The sequence below is a fragment of the Leptopilina boulardi genome, unplaced genomic scaffold (genome assembly GCF_019393585.1).
Source record: "Leptopilina boulardi isolate dan_hultmark-lab unplaced genomic scaffold, ZJU_Lbou_2.1 LbouV2_202, whole genome shotgun sequence".
NCBI classification, from domain to species: Eukaryota; Metazoa; Arthropoda; class Insecta; order Hymenoptera; family Figitidae; genus Leptopilina; species Leptopilina boulardi.
In genome coordinates, this window is record NW_026137755.1 from 3,054,869 (window position 1) to 3,073,346 (window position 18,478).

Sequence of the window (18,478 nt, forward strand, 5' to 3'; positions counted from 1 at the left end):
GGAGTTAGCCACTTTAATTATCTTCGATGTACCAATTCTACAGCGTCTTCTCGGCTTACTTGTAATAACATGTGAGTATTTAACAATTAATTTGAACAATTTGTACACAAAATTATTTTTGCTTTCTATAAAACCATATTTTTAATAATAAATTTCATTGCTTCTTTATTGTTAGTCGCGATTCATTAAATTCCTGAAATATATTTGATAATTTTGTTTTTCAATTTTTTTTTATATTACATAGTTTTATTTTTATTTATTGCAATTAATACACATTTTTATTTCTGTCTACCATAATTTTGTTATATTCTATTTTATATAACCATTTTTACTGTTGTTTTGTCTTTTTTTTTTGCGAATGTGTTTAATAAATAAAAAAAAATTTGTTATTAAATTTGTCATAATATTTCAACTTTTGCAGGTGTGAGGAAGTAACAGAAGTTGAAACACATCATCAACAAGCTGTAAGTTCCACAATGGGCGTCGCTGAAGATGAAACACCTTCATCAATGATTCCACATCCTAATCTATCTACAAATCAGAATCAACCTAATCAAGAAGGTAATTTAAATTACATATCTAATTAATAGATCTTAAAGAGGTTAATTGTCAAGAATCATAGATTTTTTCAATGTTAAAGACAATTTTTCATAAATTGTAATCATTAAATTATTTTCTTTTTTTTTTTTATTTGGGTTTTTTTTGAGGAAATTTTTTTTATAGAAATGAAAAATTCATAAAAATTACTTTCGCTGGTTTATGTTTCTTCTAGAGGCAATTTTCTAAGCAGATGTTATTTTTAACGGTGATGAGAGAAATATTTTATTGACTGCTTCAATGCAAACAAGCAGAGTTTTGTCTGGAATTTTATAGTAGAAAGTTTCTTATTGGCAAGAACTTTTTTTTCCAAAACCATTTATATTAAACAAAAAATATTTCAACTTTAATTATTTCCGTGCTTGGAGACAATGAAGATATTCGCACACCTATCGAGTCAATTCAATTAGTTGTGCTTATAATGTGAGTACTTTTTCAAAATTTTGTTTTGTCCGATTATAGGGTTTTTTTTTACACATTTTTTTGACGCGCATAAAAATATCTTCCGCCTTTATTATTAGTATCTCATTCAGAACTGAGAAACAATTTAAAAAAAATTTGAAAGCCGTTCTATTTCGATTTAAAACAATTTTTTTCATTCAAATTAGATTTTTAAGGTCATGAACATAGCATGTGATGGATATTTTCAGAAACTTGACCCCCTTCTCCTCTCTTTTTCCATTAACGGTTAATATGGAGCGTGATATTTTAATGACAAACCCCTTCTTCCCCCTCTTCCACCACAAAAAGTATCAGTGTTTTGTGGATAACCCCTCATTATAATTATTATTCATAGTTACTTGATCTCTTTTCTGATAAAATTGCAGATAAATATATATCTCATATACAGTTCTATTTGTATTACACAGATAAATGATATCAGCATGAGAATCAATATCACATTCTGTAATATTTTTTTAAAATTAGAAAAGAAATAATATTGCGGCCAATCAATTATTATTAGAGTTCTCTATTCGCAAGAGGTTCCATTAGTTTGAATGTTAATCACTTATTAATTAGTGAATCGATTAAAAAAAACTGCTATTATAATTATTTTTTTAAATAATTTTTATTAACTCGAAGGAAAAACTCATGGATAAAAACAACTATAGATATGCTTATCAATTAAAATTTATCGAAATTAAATATAAATATAATTAATAATAATTTGAAATAATATTCATATCTTATAGATTCATCATTTTAAAAAATCTTTTTATCATACAATTATCTTTAAATTATTCTTTACCAATTATTTGATGCATTTTGAAGAAATTATTGAATTACAAAAAATTCAAATGAATACTAAAATAAAAAAAAAACATTTATCATGAATTTTAATTTTCGTCGAAATTTACTGTATCTCTTATAATCATTTAATTAAGAAATACGATTAAGACGAACCGTGTTACAAGAAAAAGAAAAGAATTCTGATGATATTTTAAAAATGTCCATCTACAAAGTCTCATCAGTAATCACTCATCCGATTGCAGATATTTTCACATTCCATAAAAAAGCTTTCATTTCATATATATATATAAAAACTTAACAATAATTATTTTATACTAAATTTCAAAAAAAGGATTAATATTCCATTTAGTAATTTTTATTGATCAGTAGTTTACTTCTTCTTTGTAATTAAAATTTTAACATTTATTGCTATTATTATTGACGTGAGGAGTATTATTTTTTATTTTTTTAATTAAACATTTTTGTAGAATATAAAAGCATGAATAACGCACGCTCTATATATATATAGATATATATCTCAACACGTGCAAGCGTAAGAAATAAACAAAATATGAATGAGGAAAAATTGATTACGATATGGATGATACACGTGTGTTTATATAAAATTTGTCTTGAAATACAAGTAAAGATTGCAGCACAAATATTATATGAAAAAGCAGAAATTTTTCACATAAGTAAAGTGTATTCACAAACACCTGAGAAAAATAATTTATAACCCCCGTTTATATTATATATAAGTAAAATAAAATAAAACGTGAGACATAACTTTCGAATGTCATAATTCATAAATGTTTTTTTATAGGCCTCATAAGCTTAATCTAGATTATAAATTATAATTAAGTAGAAATGATCTAATTTATTTCTTTTTTTTTTACAAAAAAAAAACAATCCGACTGAATAAAAAAAATCATTAAATTATTTTACACTGTAATAAGAGTGATTAACAGAAATTCAACTTTATTTTGATCTGCAATTCGCTCAATTTCGGTTATTTATTTTCTTTTTAAATTTCAATGTTTATTAAGTTAAAAAAAGGTTTTCAAGATTCAATAGTCTTATTTTACCTGAAAAATCCTCGGGAAAATATAATTTGAGATTCGGGAAGTTCGAAATTGTAAAAAATCGTATAACAGAAACTTTTCTATAGGTAGTGTGAATTTCAGTTCAGCTGTCGTTAGAGAGATTTATTAAGATTTATTAAAATAACATCATATCAGCATATTATCCAGATGTTATTATTTATAGATGTTGCATCGTACGATTTTTCTGATTTACAACCACGTTATATTAGATACTTAAAAGTTTAGCAGGTCATAAAAAAAAGAAGTAGTGCAGATTAAATTTTATTAAATTTGACATTTGAAAACATTATTTCTACTAATAATAATAATTATTATTATTTAACATTTATAATTTTCATCTTAAATTAATGGTAAATTTAAAAATATTTTATCAAATACAATCATTATTCATGATGATAAAAAACCTAATAACAAAAGACTGATAAGAATAGAAAGAATTGTTCATATACTGATAAAGTTTATTAAAATTTATACAAGTAACACTCAAAAAGTTAAGCATTGTGATAAAAAGTAAATAAGAAATAAAAAAATGATGAGAAAAAATTTATTTGATTTAATTGACTGAAATAATAATTAAATAAATATTTATTTGATAATAGTTGATTATTTGAATGAAATGCAACATACCAAAGACTCTTGATGATGACCATGACAAATAAATACATAAATTGTGTAAGTAACACAATTTTACAAGAAACTTGAGCAATTTTTAACTTGGTTTAAGTTTTTCTGTATTTCGGGTGAAAGGAAATTTTAGACAACCGGTTTCTATACGTTTTAAAGAGAATAAGCGCGGTAAGAAAAGCAAACATATACAGGTGTTTATTAGTGTTAGAAGAGAAGTTAGCCCAGTATTCGTGCAATAGAGGAGTTTGGGGGACAAGGGGCTTCCATGTCTGTGTCCCTGATATGCGGCTGTGGCCTCATGCTTGTGTAAGAGATCCAAGAGAGTGGGGGGAGAGCGAACAGATAGCGCGAGAGAGAGAGAGAGAGAGAAAGAGAGCGTGAGTTACAAGAGAGGAGAGGCGCTGGATAAGAAAAAGACAAACAGAATCATGCCATTCGCGCGGCGTGTTCGTTTTCGCTGTTGTGTGTGCACTCCGGAGAGAGAACAGAAAATAGAGAAGTGAGCAAACGTTAGTCAATCCCACCAATAAGTGGCATCAGCAGTAATTTCCTTCGTTTCTTGTGCAACGTCAATAGGGTCATATGAAAAAAAGAGGATGAAAAAAATAAAAAAAAAAATGTCGCCCCCCTGAAGAAGAAACATCATCATCATCAGGCACGTCAAAGTGAAATTCATTTGTCGTGAATTATTTTCTTGCGATTTCCAGTTATTGACGTCGATATCATACGTACAGTTAATCATAAGGCTAACTGTCGTCACACATGAAAGCTTGATAAGAAATTGAGTTCAAGAAGTATTCGAGAGTTTTATTTGAAAATAATTCATGGTGTCGTGAACGCCAGTGCGTTCTAGTTTTCAAGTAGAACAACCGTCTTTCAAAAAAATACATGTCTTCAAAATCAAGCTTTAAGAAATTTAGTCGACATTCTCTCGACTAGAGAGACTTTGTCGAAAAGAAATAAAAAAGAGTGACGATACCTATATGAACTGGATTTGTTGTTATCAAGTGTGGAGGCTCTTGACAATAATAAAAAAAGCGCTATATTCAAGTTGCGCATGTTCAACGGAGAAATAGACTGCACGGTCATGCTCTTTAAAGGCAATTTTAACTGTACTTTTGTGCTGAGCGAAAAAAAGTCTAATTGTACCCCAAGTTTCCACGGAACTTGTCCTTTAGTTCGGTGTCTCTCTCTAGATTTCCTATGTTCCTGATATGTCAGACAAAAGGTGTTAAAGCGCAACGATTTTTTTGTCGATAAAAATACATCAACAAAAAAAAAACTAATACTGTTTCTATTGTACATGTCCCTGAGTTTTCCCCATAAAAAGCTTTTACTACTTTGATAAAATTGGATACAAAGAAATAGGAATCACATTAGTCTAAACAAAGAACTGCGGAGAACGGTTTCAAAACTGTTTTCTACCTGTGCGAAATAATCGTTTAAATGTAATAACAATTTTGGAAACGGTTTAGAAAGTTTGAAATAACCTGTACGAAATAACGTTTCAAAACTTTGGTGTGAAATAGTATGTATTTTTACTAAATTTCGAACCTATGGAATAGATGAGTATTTCAAAATAACAGTTGAAGGAAATTGCTAAGTTTTAAGTGACACTGCGTGATATTGGTGAACCAATCGTGCAATAATTTAACAATGGAATTGTAAGAACGAAACTATTGTGGAATTTTTTAATTCTAATTTTCTACTGTAAGGACAGGAATTTTGACGAAAATTGCATGAGCAATAATGAATTTTGACTGGTTAAATCCTTTTAAATTTTCATATTGGCGACTAAAAAGCAACTTTGGATGTAACGGTACCTGACATACGAGGAAGTCGCTCTTATTTTAACTTGTTGCTACCGCCTTCATTCTGTTGTTACTCAATGACTGAATATGAAAGTGTACACGTAATTATTATAAAAAAAATTCCCCTCGGAAGCTTCATTTTCTATGAAAAACAAAGTAGGAAGTAGACAATTTTTTAAAAATTGTTAAATTATTGTGAATTAATGTTTTTAAACTTGTGATAAAATATATTAATGATATTTTGCTGAGTGGCGGTTTAAAGAACTGAATTTTAAATGATTTTCATATTTTGTGGACTATCGTCTGCCCATGACGATAGGGTGTTGACACCAATTGTCTCAAAGGAGAGGGTGGTCCAATCGGGACAATTAGAAAATTCCATAAATTCAATACAAAATTCATCATCCGAGTGTTGGACATCGCCCTACACGACCTTTCCACCCTTTATCAGAAACAATCATCATCATAATAATAACAGTAACACGGTCCTACAATTGGAAGGATGTAAAACACAATCTAGTGAAACTACTACCAAAAAATTTCTCAAATGGTTCAGCAGTAATAAGCTTAATCAGTCATCGATCATTGAAAAATCAGGTATGACTTTTTGATCGATTTATAAAGATTGTGATTTTCTTTTTAATTGAGGCAAATGTAGATTCATTTTTGGAGAAAAAATTTATTCATTAAACATGGAATGTTTTAAGAGTCGATAACTTAATTCTTATTTTTTCTCAACAAAATATTGCGGTTAGTTTAGAAAAATTTCTACTGCTCCAATTAAAATTTGTAAATTTCAAATTAGGTGGAAACAAAAAATTCTTTCACATTAATTCTAATAGCTATCAAATATTTTATTGTTGATGCAGAATATTTCTTTAATTAACGGAAACAGATTTGTAAAACTAAAGCAGAGTTTGGAAAAATTACTCACAATAAAGATTTATTGGTCAAATTGAATTTAAATGAGGCTGAGACTCGAGAATTATTATATATATACTATGATGAGCTTCAATCGATAGCAATTGTAAATAGTTTGATAAGTGATTAAAATTATTTAACAAGAAAATATTATAATTATGTGGCTAAAAATTCATTCGAAATATTATTTATTTGTAATTTAATTTTTTAATAATAAAAAAGTATTAAAGTTCAATTTAAAAATGATTTATTCAAAAATGCAATAAATGAAAGTATTATTACCGTCTACTGATTTTTATTAAATTAAAGTTTTCTTCAACTTTTCATGCTTCTTTTTTGCATTGATAAAATCGTAAATTTTTTCTTTAATTAACATAGCAAGCTCTGCATTGCAGTTACATTGCGTGATACTTTAACGATCATATATTATACTTTAATACAAATCACATGTTAAACAATTTTAAGATAAAAAAAATGGTATCAAAGTTTGCGTATTTACAAAATTGCAATTTAAAAGAACATTAGGTACAAAAAATTGCATTTTTAACATAAATTAATCAAGTTTTATAGTCCTATTTAATGTATTTGTCATTTTGGTATTTAATTAATTAATCATTTTTAAAAAGTTGCTCGAAATCTAATCTGAAACGATACGCAAGGAAACCATTTTTTCCACAAGTTTAGTAGGAAGAATATTTTACTGAAAAAAAAGATTTGTTTTAGATTCGCTTAAGTTGCTTTTGTTCGCGAACCAGCAAAATATTTACTTAAATTATTTAAAATTCATACAGTTGATGGTTTATTGTTTATTAAATTGTTCAAAGGCACAAGAACTCGTGATTATTTTAAAAAATTAAAACAAGTTTTAAATAAAGAAAATTGAGAGTTCTGAAAAATATAATAATATTATATATCAAATAATTGAGTTCAATTTTACTATAGTTTATATTTATTTCAATCAAGAATTATTAATTCTCAGTTTTTTGTGTTTACTTATTTTATCAATGAGTATAATAAACATCTTCACATGCTAATTAACCTGTTAATTACCTGTCAATACAGTTAATTATAAGTGTCTATCAGTAGACTCAATTTTTATTTTTTTCATTTAAAACTATAAATATCTATATGAAATTTTTTTTCACTTTTGTTCCTAAATGCAATAATTAGCATAAATTTGGAGAACATTATTTAATTATTAAATTAAATATTAGATAATAATAAATACCAATTAGAATTTCTATGAAAAATTGTGTCTCAATACGTTAAAAATAGTTTCGTATATACTATATGACGTAATTAAGGACATGCGCGACAGGATAACGCGATCAATTGTCTTACGTAAGCCTATTTTTCGTAAATTGAACAATTACAGTTAAAAAATTATTATTCGTGAAATTATTTTTTTTTTGTGTTATGGAAGTTGGAAAGACGCGCTCCTTGTGCTTTTTCTTTACGATTATTACTTTATGAATAACCTTAGTGGAAATAATTATTGGTCACGTGATCATCACACAAACTAGAGATAGAAACATGTATACTATATGCAATGCCGTAAAATTATTATTAAAGGAAATGTTGCAGTTTCAAAAGCAATTCAACTTTTCTATTGTTCTGAATCGGATTTGCTCGATTATATTTCCACTAAGGAAACTGATATTTTGCAATTCACGCAAAACGGATTCAATGTACTGTTATATGCGCGTTGAGAGAGGATCGAATATGAAATGCTCAACGGCTAGCATGAGAAATTGAAATTGAAAAACAGAACGAAACTATGTAATTTTTTTTTGTTTCTTTAAATTTGTCGGTTATTGATACAAGAGTTATAATATGCTACTGTCTCGATAAGAGTAGGTGTGAAAAAGGATTGTCTCAATTCAGGTCTATTTATTGTCATTTGTGTACACATTAAGATATTAATTATAAACCATTTAAATCCTAATGAAGTGATTGAGGAATTTTCGTAAACTTCCAAAAACACGCACAGTGGGTCTATTTGACCCTTCTTTATGGGAAACAAGGAGAAATACGCGGTTTAATTTTAAATTATAGAAACATTCTATGATATGTATAAGTAGAGCCTAGAAACACGCGAGTGATCACCATCAGGTGACATCAGTTTGCATCAGTTTCATCCGGTCTCTTTCTTACCGACGGAAGAAGTAGAACGGTAGTCGTTGCCAGCAGGCAGTGTTTTCTTCATGGTCGACGAATTCGTGTGGCAATAGTGTTATAACACTCAAAACTGTGTTTTTTTTTGTTTTTTTTTGTCACATTAACAAAATGTTTAAGTTTTCCGGAAATTTGTCCCACTTTTTAAATAACTTGATATTTAAATAATAATCAAGTGTTGTCTGAAAATTGTTTATTTGTTTTTTCTTTTATTATATGTATATATATACGAAAGAAATTGACGAAAGTCGGAGGCATTTGAAAAATTTAAAAAAAAGAAAAATCTTCCTCAACTATATACTATAGTCACACAAGATTGCACGCGGGTAATGCCTTCGGCTAAAATTGGACACCTACCTACTGCAGTGACACTTGCACCTAAGCTCCACGAGTGCAGAAATAGTGTGAAATGAACTTATCAATCGCCTAATAAAGCTAACTTTCAATACACACGAGGTGGAAGGTAATATTTACCATTAGATCATTTTCAAAATTAGTCAAAATCATTATCAAGATTCGAGTGTTTTTTCTTTTAACGCATGTATAAGTTATTTTTAGATTTGTCCTCATGACGGAATAGGTGTTAAATTAAATTTTGGATTATTACCTACAATTAATTAATTATTAAAAATCGTTAATGTTAAAAAAATAATTATGAAATAATAAAAAAAATGTATTTTAAGTGAAATTTTTCTGCTGAAATAGATAAAAATTTATTCCAAATCGTTAAAAAGTCTCAACATTTTAACAGTAATATTATTCAGATTTTAATTCCTTGCACATTTTCAAAAGATTCTTACGCCATATGTGTAATAAAAGGTTTCTTTTAGTTTTCTGCTTATTTTGCAATTTCTCTTGAAGTAATATCGATCTTTTTTTGCATATATCTATAGTTGTTAAGAATCTCGCGAAATAGCATTTCATAAATACATAAATGACAATGTCAACTTTAAGTTACATAGTTTGGTCAAAGTTTATATTTATTGATATATAGTGGTAATAGTAATTAAGTATATGTAGTTTATTTTAGATACAAAATTCTATTAATCTATTTTTGCATAACACACGTAAATTTGCAAACACAAAATGCTCTTTTTGCGATTCATTTGCAATATATATTTTTCAACTTTTCGTATGTAAATTAACTACTTATCATATTTAGAATTAATTCACTTATATTAGTGTGATAATGATAAAAAATTAAAAATATTCTCATTCGATGTACCTATAATTAAAAGTCAAAATCACTAATCACTTATATTATAGTAATTTTGTACTTTTTACACCCAAGCTTGGAAATTGATTTTTTCAAAACAGGTTAACTTAATAAACGAGAGAAAAAAATTTAATTATTCTTCGTAGTAATAAAATGCACGAATAGTTGACCTACGAATAAGGCACAAGTTATTCTTTAAATACGTCCCAAGGATATAGGCATATCCCCAATAAACTATGCATTTCGTAATTTTATTGTTCGTATTTTTCATATCTCTGATGTGTAGTTTAAGAAAGCTTAGTTTTCATCATTATTGCATAATTAATAATGTAAATGCTTTTAATTATCCAAGAAAGTTATAGGTAAAAAAAATAAAGATTGTATAATCTTTTTTTTAATTCTAACCAATTCAGTTTTAATTTTTAATTATTAACAGTTTATATTACCTAATTGTTAAATAATATTAAGACATTTTGGATAACTGCAATTTTTTGGAGAATTTAATTACTCGTGAACCATGTATTTTAAAATACATTTGAGATTCAATATATATTAAAATAGGAGACATTTCTGTTTCGAAGGTTTCAACTTAATAGAGACTTTCATTTTGACTTAGTGACGAAAATAAAATAACCGCTAAAACTTTCCATTCGTCTCAGAAACAAAAATTAAGCAAGTAGAGATTTTTCGTCTCTGTAACAAAAACTACATGTGTGTTTTAAAAGTACTCGACTTTCATTTTATGTTCTACAATATATGTGCATAATATACAAAACCGATCAATAATTTTTAGGGAGAAATAAAAAAAAGAAGAATAAACCTAATTCATAGATACTAAAAAACAAAAATGATTTATCTAAATAATTTTATAATTCTTGAGAATGTTATACAATCGTTTTTACAATTATTATTATACTCTTGAGAATTACATAAAATGATTTTATAATTCCTCTTGGGAATTATTCGCGAGAATTTTTTTTTTTTTTTTTTTTTTTTGTTCTATAAAACTATTGTAGAATAATTTTTTATCATTTTATATTTATCAAGAATGAAACATTAACATTTCAGTTTGGTTTAGATATTTATCATTTTCCAAAGAAAATAAAGTACTTCTTACAATATAAATAAATATTTGTAACTTTTTGTTTCAGGAGTACTGGATATGGCTGCTACAGAAAGTACAATCAGATTTAGCGGTCATACGTTGGATAAGGCGACGAAAGCCAAAGTAATTTTTACCCCATTATTTAATTAAAAAATTAAAATTAATAATTAAATTTGCCAAAATAAAAAAAAATCCATTTTCCTAAATCATTTCTATTGTTTCAGGTAACTCTGGAAAATTATTATAGCAATTTAATAGCTCAACATATTGAACGAAAGCAGAGACTCGCGAAATTAGAAGAGTCTTTAAAAGATGAAGGACTTTCCGAGCAGCAAAAACAAGAGAAGAGGTTACAGCATGCTCAAAAGGAAACAGAATTTCTTCGCCTCAAGCGGTCCAGACTTGGTGTCGAGGATTTTGAACCACTCAAAGTTATTGGCAGAGGTGCTTTTGGCGAGGTAACGTTTTATTTACATTTTATTTATTTTTAAGGACACTAAAATATTTATGTTAATAACATTAATTTCTACTTTTTGTCAAAATAGGTGAGACTGGTTCAGAAAAAGGATACTGGACATGTATATGCAATGAAAATCCTGAGGAAAGCAGACATGCTTGAAAAGGAGCAAGTTGCCCATGTCAGAGCTGAAAGAGACGTTCTCGTCGAAGCAGATCACCAATGGGTTGTTAAAATGTACTATAGTTTCCAAGATCCAATTAATCTCTACCTTATTATGGAATTTTTACCTGGAGGTGAGAAACTCAAAATTTCTTTCCGTCAGCAAGTCATTGGAGCATGGAAAAGTCATTAGATTTAGAAAGTTATTTTCATTAGAGCAAAATTAAATTGTTTCTCTTGAACCTTTTTAAAAAATATGTTAAACTTTTTTATTTCCAATAATTACATTTTGACATATTTGTAAATTGAATACTTGATTGCAATTTTTTAAATAAATAGTAAATTTTTTTAATTTGTTAAAATATTTTTAAAATGACGAAGGTCATGATCTTACAGAACTCGAGGAATTTCTTAGTTATTTCGTATATTTTTATATAGTATATATGTACATGTGTAAAATGTACATGTGTCACGTTTCAGAAATTCGACCTCTCTGTTCCTTCTTCCTGAAGAAAAACAATTTATCACGTATTTTTTGATTTTTTTACAGGTGATATGATGACGCTTCTTATGAAAAAAGACACGCTTTCCGAGGAATGCACACAATTTTATATAGCAGAAACGGCACTAGCAATTGACTCCATTCACAAATTAGGTTTTATTCATAGGTAATGAATTATAAAAAAATGAAAGAATTTTTAATTATTTTTTGTGTAATAAATCTAATAATTGATAATTGTAGACAATAAAATACGAAATTCAAAAAATTAAATGGAATTCTAGGGATATTAAGCCAGATAATCTACTGCTGGACGCACGAGGTCATATAAAATTGTCTGACTTTGGGCTCTGCACGGGTTTAAAAAAGTCTCACAGAACAGATTTCTACCGAGATCTAAGTCAAGCAAAACCGTCCGATTTCAGTAAGTTTTTCTTGTAAAAAAATTAATTAATTAAATCTAACTTATTAATAAAAACAATTGCACACTTTTTGCGAAATTAAAATAAGTTAATAATAACAAAAAGAAACGTTGAGAAATATGTTTTCTTTGAAATATTATTGTAGTATTAAAAAAATTTGTTCAATTTGAAATAGTGACTTCTTGTGGAAGTGGCAGTGGTGGAGCCATGGATAGTAAAAGAAGAGCAGAAAGTTGGAAACGAAATAGGAGAGCATTAGCATACAGTACAGTAGGAACGCCCGATTATATAGCACCAGAAGTCTTCATGCAAACCGGATATGGAACAGCGTGTGATTGCTGGTCTTTAGGAGTAATAATGTATGAGATGCTTATAGGTGAGCGCTTTACAATTTCTAATAATTGGTTTTTTTAATAAGTGCTCTCAAAAGGCACAGTGGAAAAAAACGCCCAAAACCTAAAACTTTCAATAACTGTTTAAGATATTTTCTTTCTCTTCCCAATGAAATTGAATTTGTTTCAGGTTACCCTCCATTTTGCACTGAAAATCCTCAAGAAACATATAGAAAAGTTATGAATTGGAGAGAAACATTGGTGTTTCCTCCGGAAGTACCAATTAGCGAAGAAGCTAAAGATACTATCACGAGATTTTGCTGTGAGGCTGATAGGAGGTTAGGTAAGTATATTTTAATTAATAAACTTTCACTTTCTTTTAATCCCATGGAAATTGAATAATTTCATTTCTGTTTTTTCAAATGTTTAACAAAAACAAAAAAGAAGAAAAAACAATTAAATCAAAATATTTAGTTCGGAATAAAAAATTTGTTTTCATCTAATATTTTATTTTTATTAATTAGGAGCCCAAAGAGGTGTCGAAGAATTGAAATTAGCACCCTTTTTTCGGGGTGTTGATTGGGAACATATCCGGGAAAGACCAGCTGCTATTCCAGTGGAAGTGCGTTCTATAGACGATACATCAAACTTTGACGATTTTCCAGATGTTAAATTAGAAATACGTAAGTAGAACATCATTATTTTATAAAATTCTTTTAAACGTTGCAAATTTTAAAGCGTCACTAGTTTATCTAATAGTTACTTTCTATAAATTAGTAATTAATGATAATATTCCTATTTTAAATAATGAAAAATTATGAATTTTTGCAGCATCAGCACCAATGCCACAAGATGGTGAAGTGATTTACAAGGACTGGGTATTTATAAACTACACATTCAAACGCTTCGAAGGTCTGACACAACGAGGAACACCAACCAAAAAATAGCAACCTTTAATAAAGCAATACGATTGCAATCGAATTATCGAAAGAATGACTTAGGTGCACAATTCATATTGTCCATTTCATAAGCTCTACTACTATTAACTATTAAGCAGAGTCGATTTAGTTTGTGTACTCCGAAAGTAATTCACTCGTTCCGCTATCATAAACAGTGATAGACACCATTAAATAAGTATTATGTTTGAGATGACAAAAAAACTATATATAGTATAAAAGACTTGGATAAAAAAAGATGGCCAAGCTCCAAGTGGCCAGAATGTGTATGCGACTGAAGCAGTGATAAAAAAAATAAAGAAAAATATGCATGTCATAACTGGAAAAGTGCATTAAAAAAGTAATCGTGTGCCGAATTTTCACGTAAGTGCACTACGTATAAGTGCTGAACGCATCCAGAAAAGAAACAGAAAAAAATATATTTGGATATGATTCAGTGGAACTGTAGTAGTGTATATCTTGGGTTATGATTCTCTCAGTTTCAGTTCCGAGTATATTATTTTTAATCCGCGGCAAAGAGATTTATTGTTCAATTCGACATATTTAGCATAATAAGCTCTCTGTGGTAAGGTGTTTTAAACGACGAGCGCCAGAAATTCTTGGAGCTTTGTCCTCGAGCACTGAATCGTTCTGGATTAACATTGTCGTGCGAAACTGAATAAATAAAAAAAAAACAATCAATACTTTATGGATTAAATTCCACTTTTTTTTTCTAAATACCTGCAAGGCAATGAATTTTAATTATTTGAAGGACACATTTTTTTATCCAAAGAAATTGTTATTTTCATTGACATTTCCAAATTTATTATTTAAACTTTATTTACTTAAAAAAGTAAAACAAAAAACAAAACAAAAAGTTGTCGTTGTGATTAAAATTAAAATTTGAAAATGTGTCTTTCCTAAAAAGGAACTTAAATTTTCACTAAATCTTTGGCAAATATTTTATCCAATCAGTGTGCTAGGGTGTAGCTTATTTCAGCGCATGTGCAATGAATCATTGAGTGGGGGAAACTTTGTAATTTGGAATTGTCGTTGATTTTGAGTAAACACGATACAGACAAAATTGTATTTATCTGTTCATTAGTCAGTCACGAACTGAAAAGTGGTACGTGTCACGTTACTCCAAAACGGATTTCATCAAATTTGTGGGTTTTGTTAAAAAACAAAATGTCACCTTAGTTTTTGTTTTAAAAAAATTTCTCATTTTTTGTGAAAAACTTTTTTTCAAACTTTTCGAGTATTTTTTTTTTTTTTTTAAATAAAAATCTTGAGAAACTTGATGTGTGTTTGTTAAAATACATTGAATGTGATTTAAAATCTGTGTCCATCATTTAAGGATAATAGAAACTGTTGATAATTTGGAAATTGTGTCGGAACGTTCATTGAAAAGTAAGTGTTAGTTTAATTGACATGTTATTAAATTACATTTTTAACTATTAAGTAACTATTTTACAATTATTTTAACTTTTACCAATTTTAATTTAATTAAGATTATTAGATAATCTTCAAGATTTATAATATTTACATATGAATTTAATTAATTAACTAATTGATAAAAATCAATTTAATCAATTAAACATTGGTATTTTTAAAATATTAAAAATAATTTACAAAATTTTAAACAATAATAAAAATCATATTTTTATGTTGGAAGAAAATCGCTAAAAATAAAGAATTTTAATTATAAATCACAACCTTTGTTCATGCCAGTAAATTTTTTCCTAATTATTTTACTTTTCGTGTACTCGGTAAATATTAAGAATATTATATTAGGAATATTTTACTGAAAGTTTTTAACATTCTTTTACAATTTATTGTATTTGGTCCTATTGTCATTGGTCTTTAAATATTAAAATCTGACTTTTTCCTTGGTTCTGTCTAGCCAATGTACAATGCAATTTGGAATTTTTCATACAAGTCTCCAGACAAGATTGTGATTGGGATCACTGAGAATTTTATTACACCTGTCTAACAAGACTGAGATGAGCGTGTCTTTGTTATAAAATTTTACGATAGTCATTTCTTTTACTTTCTTCTAATTGCTTTGATCCTATGGAACCCCTGTAGTATTACATACATCCTTTTAGAGTATAAAAGAAAATTTATTTTCTTACCTGAACATTGGGACATGTGGAAAATCCTAAATTACTCTTCATATCCTCAATTATATGTTCAATATTTTTTTGAAAAAATATATGGTTTTTTTTGTATTCGCTTATAATTTAAAAATTCATACGTATAATCCCAATAATAATAAATAAAAATATTAATTCCTATATAAATAGTTTTTGGAGCAATGAAATTTTTTATACACTTTTTAAAGTGACAGTTAAATTTTTAACTCTGATTAAAAAGTAAAATCATCGATTCTATTTTTCAGAGACTAACGCACAATTCTATTTAGTTTAATTCTAAGTACATTTCACTTTTTCGAGTAAATTAAACTTTGCCGGCTTAGATGATACTTTGACAGATTCCGTTAACTGAGCCGCCATTTTGAAAAAAAGACAGAAGTGCGCATGTGTGTACTCGTGTACTGCTATGCATATATATGCATATTACGGAATGATATTAAATTAGTATATATAATTGATAAATGAAAATAATTTACTTAAATAATTAAAAAAAAATGTATTAAAATGTGCAAACAAGGAAATTATTATATTGTGAATAAAAAGTGTCGAAAATCGATATTTCATACAATCAATGAATTGTGTTTATTAGGGTAATTTCTGTGTGTTAATTTTTAAGGTCATTGAAACCATAACCTTAAAATTGAAATAATTTTTTAAAAATTAAGAAAAAGTTTCGAAATTGTTTATTTTTTTCAAAAACCTTTTTTTTCGGTACTGTAAAAGTCTCAATTTCTCAACTGATAAACTGTCAATCAATTCTGTCATTTTTGTAGATGAGATACAAAATGTTAATTGTGAAGTGACTTATGAAAATTGTGTCATTTGGAATAAAATTAATAATATTAATAATGGAAATTCCTTATAAATGTAAGTTATTGTTTAGAAAAAGAAAATTCAATTTTGAAACTCCAAATTGATTAAAGGATCTGGTTTCAATTTATTGAGATTTAAAGAAAAATGAAAATTTATTATCTAATAATTTTATTAATATTTTTAGTGACTTTTGTTGTTTTTATATAATTCCTTTTTTAATTGTAAAATAGTTTTTTAAAAATATTTGTTTGATCGTTTTAACTAACAAGTATAAGTCCTTTTTAGGTATTACGTAAAGATGTTTGTGTATTTCGAGAAAGAAGAACTTGTTAATACACCGTCCCTTAGAGATGGAATTAATGGCGAGACTGAAACGCAATACAGAAAGGAGGGAATTAATTTTATTCGGAATATGGGTGAAAAACTTAGTCTTGGATATAATACGATCGCAACAGCTGTTGTTTATTTTCAAAGATTTTATATGGCCCACTCTTTTACGGAGTTCCCTTTATATGTGAGTATCTAACATTTTTATCAAAATTTCCAGGAAAAAGGTTTTTATATTGAAAACGATATTCGCATTTTTATGAATTTAAAAATATTCTTTTTATAATTTTGAATTTTCATTATTGTTAATTTGCATAATAAGATACAGCGAGAACTTGTTCATATTTTTGTGAAATTACAGATTACTGCATGCAGTTCTTTGTTTCTTGCTGGAAAAGCAGAAGAAACTCCAAAACGTAGTAAGGATCTTTTAAAGGCAGCATGGGATATATTTTCAAATGAGGCGAATGTCATTATTGAAAAGTTTGGCGAAACTCCGAGAGAAAGTGTCATGAAGTGCGAGAGTGTTTTGCTGCAAACTGTCAATTTTGAATTTGATATTGAGCATCCTTACAAATATCTTGTAAAATATGCCAAATATCTGAAAGGAGAAAAAACGAAAATTCAAACTATTGTTCAAATGGCCTGGAATTTCGTTAACGACAGGTATTATTTCAAAAATTACATTTTTTATTTGATTCTATTCATTATTTTGTTGAGTGATAATAATAACTGATATACAATATCGTTTGCCTTCAGTTTAAGTACAACTTTGTGCCTTGAATGGGAGCCTGAAGTAATAGCTATCGCGTTGATTAACGTGTCAGCGAAGTTAAATAAATTTAAAATTGACGATTGGAAAGGAAGAAAACCGAATCACACAAAATGGTGTGATTTATTCATTCTGAATTTAGACAACACTGTTTTGGAGGACATCGGCCTTCAAATACTGGATTTGTATTCACCCAAAAAGAAAGACGGCCGTGAGTCTGAAAAGTCGCCATTATCAATTGCATCGTCTGGTACTCCGAGCTCTTCAACATCATCTCCTAATGAATCTCTCTCCATGCCTGTAGAGGGTACGTTTACAAATTCTTTCGAATCGAGAATGTAAACTGATTTAAACGTTTACTTACAGATACAAATCAAATTGCAGCTACTTCGAATAATGTTGTTCTTCTTCCGGGTCTACCACCAGTGGATTTGTCTGTGCCACCACCAGTAATGTTTTCAACACCTCCGCCACAAATGAATGTCTTTGTACCACCACCAGTACATTTACCAGTACCATCACCAGTTAATTCAATGTTACCGCCAGTGCCTGTAAATTTATCTGTACCGCCTCCAAATTTTTTTCCTAAACAGTGCAATTTTAATGTTTCTTCTCCATTACCAGTTACACCCGTTCAAGCCTTTAAACAAAAAATAAACTATTCCTGTTTTTCTACACCTGACTCACCCTTTAATAATCAATTGTCATATTCAACAAAAACGTGATTTCTTTTTAGACTAGAATGTATGTTTTTTTTACATTTTTTTTCGTTATTTATTTTTAGTGTAAATAAAATTGTACATAATTTGTTTTACAAT

At 28.0% G+C, this 18,478-nt stretch overlaps 3 protein-coding genes across 9 annotated transcripts in view; 2 read left to right on the forward strand and 1 right to left on the reverse strand.

Moving 5' to 3' along the window:
- LOC127278306 (putative fatty acyl-CoA reductase CG5065) overlaps positions 1-16,012 on the reverse strand; it is a 28,563-nt gene extending 12,551 nt beyond the window's left edge. The window contains exon 1 of the mRNA XM_051299957.1: positions 15,728-16,012. Coding sequence (XP_051155914.1) covers positions 15,728-15,743 — 16 coding nt within the window. The 5' untranslated portion in view covers positions 15,744-16,012. The remainder of the gene's footprint in view (positions 1-15,727) is intronic.
- Positions 6-14,296, forward strand: LOC127278304 (serine/threonine-protein kinase tricornered). 4 transcript variants are annotated; one of them, XM_051299953.1, is made up of 11 exons: positions 6-71; positions 422-561; positions 10,832-10,908; positions 11,010-11,243; positions 11,331-11,538; positions 11,955-12,072; positions 12,188-12,327; positions 12,501-12,701; positions 12,848-13,000; positions 13,182-13,340; positions 13,489-14,296. In XM_051299953.1, coding segments are annotated over exons 1-11 (1,548 nt in total). In that variant the 5' UTR covers positions 6-69; the 3' UTR covers positions 13,605-14,296. The 4 variants fall into 4 exon arrangements, with proteins under 4 accessions (XP_051155910.1, XP_051155911.1, XP_051155909.1 ...); XM_051299954.1 differs by lacking the exon at positions 6-71 and adding an exon at positions 773-1,020; XM_051299952.1 differs by lacking the exons at positions 6-71; positions 422-561 and adding an exon at positions 3,961-5,965.
- On the forward strand, positions 14,443-18,477 carry LOC127278307 (cyclin-K-like). Of its 4 annotated transcripts, none has more exons than XM_051299964.1 (5): positions 14,443-15,002; positions 16,847-17,075; positions 17,250-17,554; positions 17,648-17,967; positions 18,027-18,477. In XM_051299964.1, exons 2-5 carry the CDS (start codon positions 16,860-16,862, stop codon positions 18,383-18,385), a joined length of 1,200 nt encoding a protein of 399 aa, XP_051155921.1. In that variant the 5' UTR covers positions 14,443-15,002; positions 16,847-16,859; the 3' UTR covers positions 18,386-18,477. The 4 variants fall into 4 exon arrangements, with proteins under 4 accessions (XP_051155921.1, XP_051155918.1, XP_051155919.1 ...); XM_051299961.1 differs by lacking the exon at positions 14,443-15,002 and adding an exon at positions 16,135-16,338; XM_051299962.1 differs by lacking the exon at positions 14,443-15,002 and adding an exon at positions 16,135-16,338 and having other exon boundaries at positions 18,045-18,477.
- The last annotated feature ends 1 nt before the right edge of the window (position 18,478 follows it).

Bases quoted from the DNA above. Each gene is read 5' to 3' on its own strand.
- LOC127278304 (XM_051299952.1), top strand. From the start codon at position 5,644: ATGATTTTCATATTTTGTGGACTATCGTCTGCCCATGACGATAGGGTG. The intron at 12,073-12,187 runs GTAATGAATTAT...ATGGAATTCTAG, and splicing joins AAATTAGGTTTTATTCATAG to GGATATTAAGCCAGATAATC. The intron at 13,341-13,488 runs GTAAGTAGAACA...GAATTTTTGCAG, and splicing joins AGATGTTAAATTAGAAATAC to CATCAGCACCAATGCCACAA.
- LOC127278307 (XM_051299961.1), top strand. From the start codon at position 16,253: ATGTGCAAACAAGGAAATTATTATATTGTGAATAAAAAGTGTCGAAAA. The intron at 16,339-16,846 runs GTAATTTCTGTG...AGTCCTTTTTAG, and splicing joins AATGAATTGTGTTTATTAGG to GTATTACGTAAAGATGTTTG. The intron at 17,076-17,249 runs GTGAGTATCTAA...GTGAAATTACAG, and splicing joins TTACGGAGTTCCCTTTATAT to ATTACTGCATGCAGTTCTTT.